Source organism: Pelophylax lessonae, assembly GCF_965119305.1.
Source record: "Pelophylax lessonae genome assembly, chromosome: 4".
Lineage (NCBI taxonomy): Eukaryota > Metazoa > Chordata > Amphibia > Anura > Ranidae > Pelophylax > Pelophylax lessonae.
Genome location: NC_138771.1, coordinates 290,598,571 through 290,614,931, shown reverse-complemented (window position 1 = coordinate 290,614,931; position 16,361 = coordinate 290,598,571). Strand labels below are relative to the sequence as shown.

General features: G+C 45.2%; 1 protein-coding gene across 1 annotated transcript in view; it reads left to right on the top strand.

Moving 5' to 3' along the window:
- The window catches only part of OTOGL (otogelin like), a 234,872-nt gene that overhangs the window by 134,941 nt on the left and 83,570 nt on the right, over positions 1-16,361 (top strand). The window contains exons 24-25 of the mRNA XM_082255665.1: positions 796-912; positions 3,260-3,416. Of these exons, the coding sequence (XP_082111791.1) occupies positions 796-912; positions 3,260-3,416 (274 nt within the window). The remainder of the gene's footprint in view (positions 1-795; positions 913-3,259; positions 3,417-16,361) is intronic.

Here is a 16,361-nt window from a genome sequence, read left to right as displayed (position 1 = left end):
CCAGATCTCTCCATAAAGAGTACCTGTCACTGGCTATTGCTATTATAGGGGATATTTATATTCCCTGTGATGACAATAAAAGTGATAAAAAAAACAAAACAAAAGAAAATTAAAAGTGTCAGTGTAAAAAAAAATCAAAAAGCCCCCTGTCCCCCCGCAGTCACGCACATAGCCGAACACACACATCTGTCCTGCACGCATGCAAATAGCGATCATCCCACACATCAGGTATCAATGCAAACGTCAGATCATGGGCAGTAATTCTAGCACAAGACCTTCTGTGTAAATCTAAAATGGTAACCTGTAAAGGCTTTTAAAGCGCCTCCTATGGATAGTAAAATTTACATTGTTTGCCGCTGTGCACAATTTTAAAGCTTGACATGTTTGGTTTCTATTTACTTGGCATAACAGCATCTTTTACATTTTGCTAACAAATTGGGTATTATATTGTGTTTTTTGCATTAAAATAAAAGTGTATTTTTTCCAAAAATAATTGCGTTTGAAACACTGCTGTGCAAATACTGGTTGCCTTTGCTTTGAAAAAATATATATTGTTTGGGGTTCTAAGTAATTTTCTAGCAAAAAATACAGATATTTACATGTAAACAAAAGTGTCAGAAAAGGGCCTGGTCTTACCTAAAGCTCCTGGATATAGCTGTGCTAGGGTCATTGACAAAAACTTGCTACTGTTGCATGAAATAACACCAATAATGATTGGTCAAGATCACCCAAAGCAAGTATGAATGAATTTTTGTCTGTTATACCTAAAGCTAACAGTGTTATTTTTATTTTCAGTGTAAAAGCTACAATGAGACAATGAGGCCATGTGAAGTTCATCAGAGCAAATTCCCATATGCAAAAAAAGAGTGTTCAATACTCTATAGTGATGTGTTTGCTCCCTGCCGCAATGTGGTAAGTTGGCATATTTAGGTACAGTTTTAAAAGAGGACGACATAGCAGGCAGATAATGATTATTCTTCACAAGTTTGAGGACTGGCAATGTGTATTTAAAAAAAATATATATTTTGACCAACTACTATGCAGATATTCCCTTTGAAGTATTTCTGTGGTCAGTTCTGTAAGATCATATTTAGACCATTTTACGTTTCCTTAAAGCGGAGTTCCTGCCTCAGAAACGTTTTTTAGAAGAAAATACCCCCGGGACAGTCAGAGCTAGTGCATTCCACAATAGATAACCTCCGAACTGTCCCAGGTCGCACTTACTCAGGTCGCACTTACCTTTTAGAAGAAATACTTACCTTGAAAATTTCTTGTCCAGTGCTGCCATCTCAGGTGTGGGCAGCTGAAGCCAGGGCATCCTCTTCGGTGTCCTCTTCCGTGTCTTCTTCGTCCCAGAATGCCCTGCACTGGCCCCGCTCGTCACTTCCGGGGCAGGCGTGTCATCCCTGCAGAAAAAGTGTGTAGCGCCAAAAGTAAATGAAATTAAATAAAATTAATTCATAATGAAATGTGAATACTGTGTTATAAATGGACAACACAATAAAAAAAAAAGTCCAAAAAAGTGCTAAAGTGAAAAAAAAAGTATATATATATATATATATATATATATATATATATATATATATATATAAGTCCAATCTTGAATGAAAATCAACAATAAAAAAATGAATATAGTGAAAAATATTGCTTTAAGTGCACAGTCCCATGATCGGGTCAGCAATATAAATTTATTGGTGAAAGCACAATGTTCAGTGCACAGATGTGCATAAAAATTAGTGGTGACTTGAAAAAGGAAGAAGTGATCCAGTACAGTGCTCCAGAATCATCCACCATCTGTTGTGGGGAAGGCTGTTCAGCAACTCTCACCATCCAGATGTAGCTGTGGTAAATAAAGCTCACTGGGAGCCAGATGAAGTCTCCATAGTGTGTGAACAGCCTTCCCCACTACAAATGGCGGATCTACGCTGAGTGCGTGTTTGCTGCTGTAATGGCAGCCAGCTTTTTCGGTAAGTGTCCATTTCACAGGGGTGTGGTGGATGATTCTGGAGCACTGTACTGGATCACTTCTTCACTTTTCAAGTCACCACCAATTCTGTGTGCACATCTGTGCACTGAACTTTGTGCTTTCACCAATAAGTTTATATTGCTGATCCTTTTATGGGACTGTGTACCTAAATCTATATTTTTCACTATATTGTTTTTTTATTGTTGATTTTCATTCAAGATTGGACTTATATAGATTTCTTTTTTTCAACTTTAGCACTTTTTTCGACTTTATTTTAATGTGTTGTCAATTTATAACACAGTATTCACATTTAATTGTTGTTCATTTACTTTTGGCGCTACACACTTTTTCTTTAGATTATTTATAAGTTTGGTATATTACTTATCTGTGTCAGCTGCCGCCTCACCACAGCTCAGAGATACACTTTTTTTTAGATTTGGGAACTGCTGTTGCTGGCTCGCTTTTGAAGGTGCAGGCTTGGGGAGTACAAAAAAAAAAGGACACTTGCTATGGGTAACCACAGTCCAATGCCACACCCAAGTAACCCTTTGATTAGTAACAGCAACATACTAAATACGAAAAACAAGCAATGCAGTTGTGGAGGCTGCATGCATGCAAACCAGCCTCTTAGTATTGCCTATGCCATTTATTAGGCAGGAGGGGGTCTGTGACTTGGTGAGCTTGTCGGGGCACCAGATATCCACATTTTCCAGGTTAATGACACACCAAGCAGTAAAGCCAGAAGAAAAATGACAGCCTTGGACTCTGCACCTTAAAGCATGCACCTTAACATATGTCAGCAGCTAGTAGGTCCCCTTAAATGTCATCATACCCAACACATGCAGTATGTATTTTACTCCTATGGGTTTCTCATGAAATAACAAAAATGATTTTGAGCTGCAGGATGGAAATTCTTTTTTATGATTTTTTATTTTTTTTTTTAATGTACAGATAACCAGAATCATGGGCATGAGAGTAATAAGTCAAACAAATATATTTACCACAATATACTTTTGCTAAATCAGTGTCTTTATATGGAAACATTGCAACACTGTAAGATAAACACTAGATGGCATTATAATAATTGATATTCATTTCATATCTCCTATTGAAATTAATATTAAACTAACAATTCTGGGGTAACATTCACAACTCATACTGTAAAGCTGCAGTGTTCTGTATGTAATATATTACTTTTAAACAACTTGAAATCTGAAATGTAAAAGGCAATTCATAAATGATTCACTGTGGAGATGAAATACAATATTTGTTTTATGTTCTTCTTCGTTACAGATTGATGTGACATCATTTGTGAAGAATTGCCATACAGATACATGTAACTGCAACCTTGGAGGAGATTGTGAATGTCTTTGTACCAGCATTGCAGCGTATGCTCACAAATGCTGCCAACAAGGTGTAGCTGTCCACTGGAGATCTCCCAATGTTTGCCGTAAGTGGTTCTTTATGCCTAAAAGCTTGTGGAAAAAGTTTTACCATATTATTCAAATATAATCTGGGCCTTTGAAATCAACCTGTTACAAAACAGTGGATGCAGCCATTTGTTATCTGAAGCAATATTTATACTATTATTTAATTATATTTCAGGGCCATCAAAAAGACAAACATAGGGGTCATTAAAGGGGTTGTTAAGTCAGAAGGCTTTTTATCTCAATGTCCAGTGATGTCCACCAGTGTCTCAGTTGTCTTAGATTCTCCCTCCCAATTGGCTAAGATACAGCAGCAGTGCCATTGGCTGCCACTGCTGTCAATCAAATTCAGCTAGCTAATCAGTGGAGAGAGAGGGCGCAGGGCCGGGCCTGGACTCCGTGTCTGAATTAACACAGGGAGCTGTGACTTGACTCGGGTGCCCCATAACAAGTTGCTTGCTGGGGGGCACTCAACAGAAGGGAGGGGCAAGGAGCACAGAAGAGGGACCCGAGAAGAGGAGGATCTGGGCAGCTCTGTGCAAATCCAGCTGCACAGAGGAGGTAAATATAATATTTTTGTTATTTTTATAGGAAAAAAACAAGACTTTACAATCACTTTATTGACTTTATGTGACCACAGGCTGGTAAGACTCCTTAACCCACTTCTTGGGATTGCATTCCGTCACTTCCCACAGAGACCCTATATTGTGTGGCATTCCAAAGATTCACCTAACAGTGGATCCTTGCTTGTAGCCTTCTTGCGTCCATCTCCACAATAGTGTATTTTTAGAAATTCTTAAATGAATGAAAGTTGGGCTATGCAAAATCATTTATTATTAGGTCATATAAACATTTACCACTTGTAAATGCCCAACATGTTTTGTCCTGTACAGGTATCTTCAGAAGCTAGTAGGAGTCTACATAGGTGAAACAGGTTGAGTAGCAACTTTTTATAGTACATCTTTGTTCATCTGTGAAAAATGCTTCAGGAAAGGCCCCCTAAGCAGTTGAAAGAGAAGCTGCAGCTGACATCTCTGAGAGACAATAAAACATGAAGAGTCACAACAAGAGGAAAGTGGTAGCGTGCAGAAAGAGGCTTAAAGCGATTGTAAAGTCTAGTTTTTTTTTCTATAAAAATAACAAACACGTTATACTTACCTGCTCTGTGCAGTTGGTTTTGCACAGGGCAGCCCAGATCTTCCTCTTCTTAGGTCCCTCTTCGGGGCTCCCAACCCCTCCCTTTAGCTGAGTGACCCCACAGCCAGCAGCTTGCTATGGGAGCACCTGAGCCAAGCTGCTGCTCTGTGTGTCCATTCAGACATGGATATCCAGAGGTTGTCTTTGAAAAATAGACATATGAGTGCTGCCAGCATTGCTGCAGAGGTTAAAGGGATGGAAGGTCAGCCTGTCAATGCTCAGACCATACGCCGCACACTGCATCAAACTAGCCTGCATGGCTGTTGTCCCAGAAGGAAAGACTCTTCTAAAGATGATCCAGAAGAAAGCCCGCAAACAGTTTGACTTATTTGGTTCAGATGGGGTTAAGCGTGTGAGGCGGCAATCAGGTGAGGAGTACATAGACAAGTGTGTCTTGCCTAAAGTCAAGCATGGTGGTTGGAGTCTCATGGTTTGGCGCTGCATGAGTGCTGCCGGCACTGGGGAGCTACAATTCATTGAGAGAACCATGAATGCAAACATATACTGTGACATACTGAAGCAGAGCATGATCCCCTCCCTTTGGAGACTGGGCCACAGGGAAGTATTCTAACATGATAACGATCCCAAACACACCTCCAATACGACCACTGCCTTGCTAAAGAAGCTGAGGGTAAAGGTGATGGTCTGGCCAAGCATGTCTCCAGACCTAAACCCTATTGAGCATATAGTTTTAAAAAGCACATACATTGTATGTCATATGTATTGCTATTTCACATCACTTTTTGTGATCTGTTTTTATGATGATATTGCAACAATACATTTTTGTATTTTATTTATTTTTTGTCTGTTACTATTATTTGTCTACAAACACACCAAGCAAACCTTACCTTTAAAATCCCACATTTAGGGTGTGTCCCTAGACAGTACATGGACTCATTGGGGCCTAATTTGAGTCCCTGATTTTGGTTGACACCCCATCTTCTTTTTATTTTACCTATTGAGCATATGTGGGACATCCCCAAATGGCAGGTGGAAGAGCGCAAGGTCTATAACCTCCACCAGCTCTGTGATGACATCATGGAGGAGTGGAAGAGGTCTCCAGTGGCAACCTGTGAAGCTCTGGTGAACTCCATGCCCAAGAGGGTTAAAGCAGTGCTGGAAAAAAATGGTGGCCACACAAAATAATGACACTGTGGAAGCAATTTAGACATTTTCACTTGTACTCACTTTTGTTGCCAGCAGTTTAGATATTAATGGCTGTGTGTTGAGTTATTTTGAGGGGACAGCAAATTAACACTGTTAAATAAAGTTGGGGGGAGTACCGCGCTTTAAAAGTGCTTAAATAACATAAATAAAATATATAAATATGTAAATAAGTGAAAAAGTGCCAAAGTGCTTCTTAAATAATATTAAAATTAATGTGTCTTAATGTATACAATAATACAATCCAATATAATTTATACAATAAATATAATAGGTGATGAAATATTCATTAAAATAAATCTTATTGAAACCAACTATATCAATCCATCCCTGGAAGAAGCTGCGTGATGACGCAGCGTAACGCGTAGGATAGCTAAACCGGAAGTGACGTATCGGCAAAGGATCGTATGTTATGCTTGTAACAAGACGAAAAGCAATGTGAGTGTTACTCTATCTTTTTTTAGATAAAATTTATGGGACGTACTTCACTATGTTGGGCCCAATTAGATTTTTTTGGAGATACAAAGAACCGCTTATATCCCCTGGAAGATAGCTGCATTTACAAGGGAGATATAACCAAGGATTTATAATGGTACATATATGCCAATAAGGAGGAAGGAACAGCATACTGGGGAATACAACCTAAGGCTCTTTTAAAGGAGCAGTGAGGTGAGCGCTTAGGACACCTAGTGGGCACCGCACGAAGCACCTGCATGTGGAATTTGGATCAAGAAAATTGTGTTCATCACATTATATATTTATAAAAATAATTTTAAAAGGACACTTCAGCACTTTATTGGTTATCACTTATTTAGAGCACCTTTTATATTTATATAAGTCACCGATTTTAATTTTATATAAATTTTTCACTGTATAATGGATTGATATAGTTGCTTTCAATAAGATTTATTTTAATGAATATTTCATCACCTATTATATTTATTGTATAAATTATATTGGATTGTATTATTGTATACATTAAGACACATTAATTTTAATATTATTTAAGAAGCACTTTGGCACTTTTTCACTTATTTACATATTTATATATTTTATTTATGTTATTTAAGCACTTTTAAAGCGCGGTACTCCCCCCAACTTTATTTATCTTTATTGTGTAGGTTACCAATTTTAGTACCTGCAGCATTAAAGGTGCCTATTTTGTAGACAATAATTAGAGAAGACAGCGCGAGAATTTCACCAACCCTCTAAATTAACACTGTTATACAAGCTGTACACTCACTACTTTACATTGTAGCGGGCGGCACAGTGGTGTAGTGGTTAGCACTTTCAACTAGCAGCAAGAGGGCCCGCTGGTTCGAATCCCAACCATGACACTACCTGCCTGGAGTTTGCATGTTCTCCCTGTGCCTGCGTGGGTTTCCTCCGGGTACTCCGGTTTCCTCCCACACTCCAAAGACATGCTGTTAGGTTAATTGGATCCTGTATAAAAAAATTGGCCCTACTGTGCATGTATGTGAGTAAAGCCTCATACACACGCACCGATTGTTGGCCGTGAATTTTCGGCCAACGTCCGATTGGCCGATTGTCGGCTTGTTAGTATGATGCTTCCGACAACCGACTGCGACTTTTCGGCCTGAACAAAATCTGGTGTGCATAAAATTTTTGTTGCAGAGACTGGTTTAGGTGCTCAGAGGTCAAAGAATTCATATAGATATAAACTGAAACAATGGCAGATAAAAGTGTTGATGTACACAGGTGGGGCAAAAACAGTTCGCACAGGGGGGGATTAAGAGTCCATGTGCAAATTTCTGACAGTTCTTAGAGGCAATCCAAGGGAGGTCCGCAGCTCAGGGTCAGCTCATTCAAACAGAGTGAAGTCAACTCTAAACGGATAAAGGAGGAGGGAAGAGCGCCACTTGAGTGCAAGATTATGATTTATTATGACATAAATACGTAGTAACTTACATTAAAGTAAGGATAAAAGCGTCTGTCAGGTCCAAAAAGGTTCCACGATGGTGAGAGGGGTCCACACAATCCAGGGTGCCTTAGGTACAGAGCGCCAGACCAGCTGGCTGTGTGCGTCCGGGCGATCGGGGAGATCAGAAAGATGCGGCTGTGGAGGGAACCCGAAGGCGTCTGACGTCAGCGGCAGGAAACTGGCAAGATGGCTGAGGCGACGCGTTCAAGACGCGTTTCGGAGTCTGCACGAGGGCCCGGGCAGGGCATGTGCACTCCTTCTTCAGTTGACGTGAATAACATAGGGAGAGAGAGTGTCTTTTATATGCAAATGCTGGGGGCGTGTCCCGGACAATTAAACAGGGCAACAAGTACTTAAAAGGGCAACACTGTGGGCTGATTAATACAGACACTGGGAATGTTGTGAGGAAATAGAAGTAATAAGGGGTCACTTAGAAAAGGACAATAGGCAGATATGGCAACAATGCATTGAAATATGTGACTAGACACACCATGGTAAATATATGAATTAAGCTAGTGCGACCATATACAAAATGAATGTATAGTACAGTACAACATGTTCGAGGGTATACAGTACTGGTCATGGGGGGATATAAACAGATCCTAACCATACCAGAAAGAACAACAAAAATAAGCAAAACAAAAAAAAAACAAAAAAAATTAATTATTAAATAAATGATTATTAAATAAATTGGATATATATTATATTGGATATATGAGGGGGGTTGGTTTGGGGGGGGGGTTGTGTTAAGTAAGGTCGGTGGGGGTGGGGGCACAGGGGGAAGAGAGGGGTGGGGGGGGGGAGGGGGAGAAATAGATGGGGGGGAGGGGAGGGGAGGGGGGGGACAAAATACTTACAAATTAATGGGAGAAATTTGAATGACTAACAATGAAAAAGAGAGGGGAAACCTGAAATGATAAATGGTAACATTAGAGGAGAAGTATACAAGGGATAAATAAAGCTGTTATATAATGGTATTGACGTCTAATTCTTCATTCAACCCATTAGGGCTAAGGGAATCTAAAGTGTAAATCCAAAATGTTTCCCGTTCACAAAGCAATGTGAAACGTTCAGCTGCAGATAGGTTATTGGGTATAGATTCTAACACCCAGACCCGTAGGCCCGAGGTGGAACATTGATGAAATTCTAAAAAATGGCGGGGCACACTATGCTTATCGCTTCCTGTCTCTATAAAACGTCTATGTCGACAGAAGCGTTGCCTCAAGGGGCAAATGGTTCGCCCTACATACAAAAGATGGCAGGGGCATGGGAGACAGTAAATGACGTGGTCGGTGGAGCAGTTGTGGAAATTGTCGAACTGGTAAGTTTTCCCTTTATATAACAACCCCTACACACAACATCTCATCTTTTATGGTCGCTACATAGACGACATAATCATAATTTGGGATGGCCCATCCTCCACCATTAACGATTTTGTTTCACACTGTAACAACAACTCTCTTGGCCTATCTTTCACCCATGTCTGGCACCACGAACATCTGGCCTTCCTAGACCTTGAACTAGGCCATGTCGGTCCCACCATCTTTTCCCGGAACTACAGTAAACCCACAGCAGGTAACTCATATTTACACTTTAAAAGCTGTCATAATCCCCGATGGGTTAACAACATACCCAAAGGCCAGTTCTGTTGCCTCAGACAAACTTGCACGAGAGACTCAGACTACATCTCCCAAAGTAACCACCTCACAACCAAATTCATAGAAAAAGGCTATCCCAAATCACTTATTGAACAGGCGTATAACACCTACCTACCTGGTAAACCTCCCAAAAAGGAACAGGATCCCACCAACACCACCATCCGCTTCATTACCCAGTTCCATGGTCAATACAAAAGCATGGAAAGTGGCGCTCTTCCCTACTCCTTTAAAATTTTTGTTGGCTGTCAACAGAATGGCTGATTGTTCGTCTGTCAGTACAGATTTCGACAGACATAAATCAGATGAGCAAGATTGGGCATGCTCAGAGAAGAAAAAACACACGGAAAGTAAACCAGAACATGACATCACTTCTGCAGTTGGTTGTTGTTGGCCGACAAAATTAGTGTGCAGTCTAGAGCACATTTCAACCAATACAACAACACTGGACAAAAGACGGCCGATCGGTCGGCCAACAATCGGTGCGTGTGTACGAGGCATTAGGGACCTTAGATTGTAAGCTCCTTAAGGGCAGGGACTGATGTAAATGTGCAATGTATATGTAAAGCGCTGCGTAAATTGACAACCCTATATCAGTACCTGAAATAATAATTGTAGCAAAGTGTCATTTCTTCAGTGTTTTCACATGAAAAGATATAATAAAATATTTACAAAAATGTGCGGGGTGTACTTACTTTTGTGAGATACTGTAATGGGCAGCTTTAATTTTTGACTTTTGAGACAAAAGTAATTTTGTTTGAAAAATTTAGGAGGGTGCAGCCCACCTAAAACGTCTGCATTCTACTCTGACAATTATATATTATATCTGCTGCTGTCATCTGGCATTTTTTCTTCTACTGATACTTTGTAATCAGTAGTAAAATACCATATTTTACTTCTGCCATAGATGGCCTTAAAGCTGAATTCTGGGATAATCAAATATTTTCTAGATACAAGAGGCTTATGTTTTCTTACTTGAATATTGGTGTGCTTTGTGTACTTCTCCCAGATCTGTGCAGTAATCCATCATGAAACGTTGCCTCTGTGCAGTAGCTTCCTGTAATGAAGACCGGTCACTACTGCTCTCTCTTTTTGTCACTCAGTGGCTTTTATATTTAAAAGTTAAAAATGGCTGACAAGTACATAAAAATACCCTATGTACAATGGCATACATTTATTAATTCAGTCACACAGCAAGGTGATACTAAACAGGAGCCACGAGACAGACTGTGTGGTCATTTTTTTACAAGGTTACAGTTTGCATAAACTATTCTTCCCTCAGTTGTTAGCACTGCAACAAAACAAACCAGCCCCTGACCACTTAAAGTAGAATTAAAGGGCAAAACTTTTTTTTTTTTTTTACATTTTGGATAGAGTAAGGAATGGTTAAAACCCCTTTTCTCTTACGTCCTCCGACAGTCGCCGCCTCTTCATATTCGTCACATATGGGGTATTAGACTTTGCTCCGAAGGAGTAGCTAGGCAACAGAATATGTTAACAATAAAGCTTTAACATATCCCACCCTCAAGGGGTGGTCCCCTCAGTCAATACCCTCCTACTTCCTGCAACCATATCCCAGTTTTAATGTCTAGCTTGTCAGGAGTGGCTGGCTCTCTCTGTGCTGGGACTTTTTGTCCCAGACTCTTTCTTCTTTTTAATATTTTGTTTGAGTTTTTCTCTCTACCTTTACTTAGCTGTTATTTTTGTCAGCATTAGTTAGTTCTTCGGACGAAGAGGATCATGCGGACTGGGTCTCGGGCTGATCCCCCTGGTCGCAGGTCGTGGGTCAGTGGCTTCCCAGTCTGCCATCGAGCGTTCAGCCAGGTAACGCTCCTGGCACAGTGAACGACCCATCCCTGTTCGGTGCAGGGATGATTGGTGAGGTGGCTACCTCACCGGACGCTGTGCGGTTTCTTAACCTCCATTGTGTGCGTCTTGAATTGCGACTCTCCCTGCCTCATGTGCAGCGGCTTGTTCGCCTGTGCGGGTTCCCCACGCCATGTGAGGTAAGTGTATTTATGTGGGGACCTGTCTGTCTGGGGGGGTCTCAGTCTGGGACTGTGTAACCTGCCTTTAATCACACTGCTTGTCTCCCTATCTCTCGGCTGCATGCTGTGGGCTGCAAGGGGGGGGGGGAGCTGTATGACACTGAGTGTGTCAGGCTGGGCAGTGTGAGAAGCTGTGTGCTGTGGGGCATGTTTTTTCTTGGCATGTTTGGGCATATACAGCGATCGCTGCGGCGATCTAACATGTATCCATATATTGGAATGTAATATGTGTGTTTTTATGCACTGTGGAGCGGCGTTTTCGGCGCCAAACGACGCCATTTTACCGGCGCCCGCTCCGGCCGCATGGTTTACATGCACGGCGGCCATTTTCTTGTAGCCTCCATAGGCTTACATAGAGCGCCCTGGCAGCATCACTTCCTCTTTCCAGGAACACCGATCGAGGCAGCAGCAGCAGCGGGGTCTCCTCAGGTTTTATCCTTCTGTTCTTGTCATCCATTGCCTGTACTCAGTTTGTATATTCCCTGTGGGGGTCTCATTGTGCCTGAGTGTGGTGCGGTGGGCTGCGCTTGCCGCGCTTGCTAAAAGGGGGCAGTTAACCCTTGGTTGTCTGGCATTACAGGGGCAATGGATTCTCAGGAGGGCAAGTTTCCTACAGTATTGGTGGAAAGCCAGGGGACCGCTGTTTCCCCCCCAGGGGGGGATTTAGCCACTATTGTGGCTGGCCTTGCTGCCCAGGTGCAAATGCTGGTGGCTGCTCAATCTACTAAACGGCCCAGAGTTGCTCTGTCCTCTGATTCTGAGGGTGAAGGTGATGGGGCTGTTCTGGCAGGGACCCCCTTATCGGGGTCCCGCTCCTCTCTTGATCTGGTGGGGTCTGAGGTAGAGGCTGAAGTTGAGGGGGTTGATAATTCTCCCCCTGGCTCGCCTGAAGAGCTTGCAATCATGGATGAGTTGATTGCTTCCATTAAGCAGACGCTACGTTTGCAGGAGGAAGTGTGTCCCCCCGCTGCCTTGGCGGCTTATGGGACGCAGAGAAAACGCAGGACGCCGCAGGTTTTTCCCTGCAATGCTGATTTTCAGCGCGCTGTTAAGGATCAATGGCGCGATCTGCGCAAGCCTTTTGCGGTACCAAGTAAATTCAAGCTGCGTTATCCTTTCTCGCCTGCCACTGATGAACGGTGGTGTGTGCCTCCGCCAGTGGATCATGCAATTGCGGTTTTGAACAAAGCCACTGCGATTCCTGCAGAGGGTTCCCCTGTTTTCCGTGATGCCACGGATAGGAGACTGGAGTCTCTTGCCCGTCATACTTATTCTGTTACGGGTTCTATGCTTAAGGCTCTGTTTGCTTCTCTCATGGCGGCCCAGGCGATCGCAAGTTGGACGCAGATGCTTAGGCGCGTCCTAGTGGCCGATTCGGCCTCGGCGGCGACCCTGGATATGGTGGATCAGATCCACCAGGGTGTCATGTATCTGTGTGATGCGGACCTGGACCTGATTCCGTTGGCTGCACGTGTGCACAGCGTGGCGGTGTTGTCTCGCCGCCTGGTTTGGTTGAAATGCTGGTCGGTGGACCAATCTTCACGTAAGACCTTAGCCAATCTGCCTTATGATGGGTCTCGCCTTTTTGGGGAGTCCCTGGATGTGTTGATTAAGGGGATCACCGGGGGTAAGAGCACTCTCTTGCCCCATTTCCCCAAGGCTAAGGGGGCTTCTGGGAAGAAGCATGCAAATTTTCGGCCCCCTCAGGGGTCCTTTCGTGCCTTTCGGCCGCACTACAAGGGCAAACCGTTCAAAGGTCAAGGCTCTCAGAAGAAGCCCTGGTCTGGGAAACAGAAGTCCGGCCAATCCGGACCTGCGGCCCATAACAGTTCGGCCTGAAGGGGCGCCCTCACCCAGTTTTGGGGTGGGGGGACGCTTGCTCGGTTTTCTTCAGCCCTGGTTGGCCCGTGTGCGGGACAGATGGGTTCTGGAAATCGTTCGATCTGGTTACAAGATCGAGTTTCTCTCTCGGCCGGAGAGCAGATTTTTTCCCTCGAATCTTCAACTGTCTCCAGAGCGCCTGCGGGATCTGCACCTGGCGGTGCGGGACCTGAGGGCTCAGGGAGTGGTGGTTCCGGTGCCTCATCGGGACAGATTTCGGGGGTTTTATTCCAATCTGTTCACCGTGCCCAGGAAGGAGGGCAAGGTTCGTCCGATTCTGGACTTGAAGGCTCTGAACCGCTCTGTGCGGGTTCGCAAGTTCCGCATGGAATCCCTGCGCTCGGTGGTGGCTGCTCTGGTTCCGGGGGAATTCATGGCCTCCATCGATTTGAAGGATGCGTACCTTCACATCCCCGTATTCGAGGGTCATCAGAGATACCTTCGATTTGCCATTGCGGAGGATCACTACCAGTTCGTGGCGTTGCCCTTTGGTCTCGCCTCGGCTCCGCGGGTCTTCACCAAGGTGCTTGCACCGGTTCTGGCATTATTGAGGGCCCAGGGCATTTCTGTCCTGGGGTATCTGGACGACATTCTGGTTCGGTCTGCGACCAGACAGGGTCTGGAGGAGGACCTGTCTGTCACAATGCAAACTCTGCAGGAGTTTGGTTGGACGATAAATGTTCCAAAGTCGACACTGAGTCCGTCGGTTCGTCTCCCCTATCTGGGAATGATACTGGACTCGGTGCAGGCGAAGGTCTTCCTGCCGGAAGACAAACTCAGGACTCTTCAGGAGGAAGTCAGGTCCCTCAGGGACGTTCCGCACTCGTCTCTGCGGACGTGTATGAGATGTCTGGGATTGATGGTCTCGGCCTTCGAGGCGATTCCTTTCGCGCAGTTTCACACGCGGGGTCTCCAAGCGGAGATCCTGTCCAGGTGGGACGGGCGACCTCAATCTCTGGATCTTCAGATCTCGTTGAGTCATCGCACCAGGGAAAACCTTCTGTGGTGGCTCCAGTCCCCGTTGGTGTCCGGGGGCAAGTCGTTTCGTCCGATCTCGTGGACGGTAATCACCACCGATGCCAGCCTGTCGGGCTGGGGTGGTGTTCTGGGCGTTCTGTCCGCCCAGGGAACTTGGTCGGAGGGGGAGTCTTCCCTCCCGATCAACATTCTGGAATTGCGTGCGATAAGGCTCTGTCTTCATCGCTGGACGGACCGGCTGCAGGGCTGCCCGGTTCGGGTGCAGACGGACAATGCCACGGCGGTGGCCTACATCAACCACCAAGGGGGCACCAGGAGTGCCCGAGCGGCTCGAGAAGTGGCCGACATTCTGTCTTGGGCCGAGACTCATGTCCCGGCGATAACGGCGGTTCACATTCCGGGAGTGGAGAACTGGCAGGCGGACTATCTGAGTCGCCAGACCCTGGATCAGGGGGAATGGTCTCTCCACCCGGCTGTCTTCCAGATGTTGTGCGCGAAGTGGGGTCTTCCAGATGTGGACCTGTTCGCGTCTCGCCTCAACTACAAGGTGAAGAGGTTCGTGGCAAGGACGCGCGACCCTCGGGCAGACGCGTCGGACGCGTTAGTGGCCCCGTGGCATCAGTACAGGCTGATGTACGCGTTTCCACCGATTCAGTTGCTGTCCAGGTTCCTTCGCAGGTTACACTCGGAACGCAGCACGGTGATTCTTGTGGCACCGGACTGGCCTCGCCGGTCCTGGTACGCAGACCTCGTGAATCTGGCGGTCGACGCCCCTTGGCGTCTGCCTCTTCGAGACGATCTACTGTCTCAAGGACCGATTTACCATCCTGCTTTACAGTCGCTGGCTTTGACGGCCTGGCTGTTGAGACCGAGGTCCTGAAGGAGAAGGGTCTCTCTCCAGAGGTCGTTCATACTTTGATCAACGCGAGGAAGTCTTCCTCGGGGAAGGTTTATTGCCGTACTTGGAAGGCCTATTTTGCCTGGTGTGAGTCCAGGGGGTTTTCACCCCGCACGTACTCGGTTTCCCGTGTGCTGTCTTTCCTTCAGACGGGTGTCGATCAGCGTTTGGCGCTGGCTACGATAAAGGGTCAGGTGTCTGCGCTGGCTGTTCTGTTTCAACGTCCCGTGGCTTCCAACTCCTTGGTTGGCACCTTTATTCAGGGTGTGCGGCATCTGGTTCCTCCTAGGAGGGATCCTTTGCCCCCTTGGGACTTGAATCTCATTCTATCTGTGTTACAACGTGCTCCTTTTGAACAGATCAGGGAGATCTCGTTGTCTATGTTGTCCAAAAAGGTCGCCTTTTTGGTGGCGATCACTTCGGCTCGCAGAGTGTCGGAACTGGCGGCTTTGTCCTGCAAGTCTCCGTACCTGGTTGTTCATTTGGATAAGGTGGTCTTGCGACCTAATCCTTCTTTTCTGCCGAAACGAGTTTCGGAATTCCATCTTAACGAGGATATTGTTTTGCCTTCGTTGTGCACGAAGCCTAAACATCCAAAGGAGGTGAGATTGCACTCTCTGGATGTTGTTCGGGCGATAAGGGTTTACCTTAAATCGACTGAGTCTTTTCGTAAGACGGACTCCTTGTTTGTTCTTCCAGAGGGTCCTCGGAAGGGCATGGCGGCTTCGGCCTCTACCATCGCCAAGTGGATCAGGCAGACCATTGAACAGGCCTATGCCTTGCAGGGGAAGGTTCCCCCTGTGCCTGTGAAGGCGCACTCTACTAGATCTCTGAGTACGTCTTGGGCCTGCCGTCATGGGGCTTCTGTAGCCCAGGTGTGTAAGGCGGCGACTTGGTCGACCGTGCACACTTTCACAAAATTCTACAAAGTAGATGTTCAGGCATCGGCGGATGCTTCCTTTGGCCGCAAGGTTCTTAGTGCGGCTGTTCCATAGGGTCCCTTGTTGGGGACTCCTGGCTGTTGGGATAGTTTTTTTGTATCCCCTGGTTTTTTTGTCTTTTCCTGGGTTGTTGCTCCTGTTGCCCAGCTGGTTTCCTTCCTTTGGTAAGGTTCCTTTCTTTGATGTGGAGACTGCGTTGCCTTTCGGCGCGGATGCGTTTCCCACCCCTCATGTTTGCACTGCTTTGGGACGTCCCCATATGTG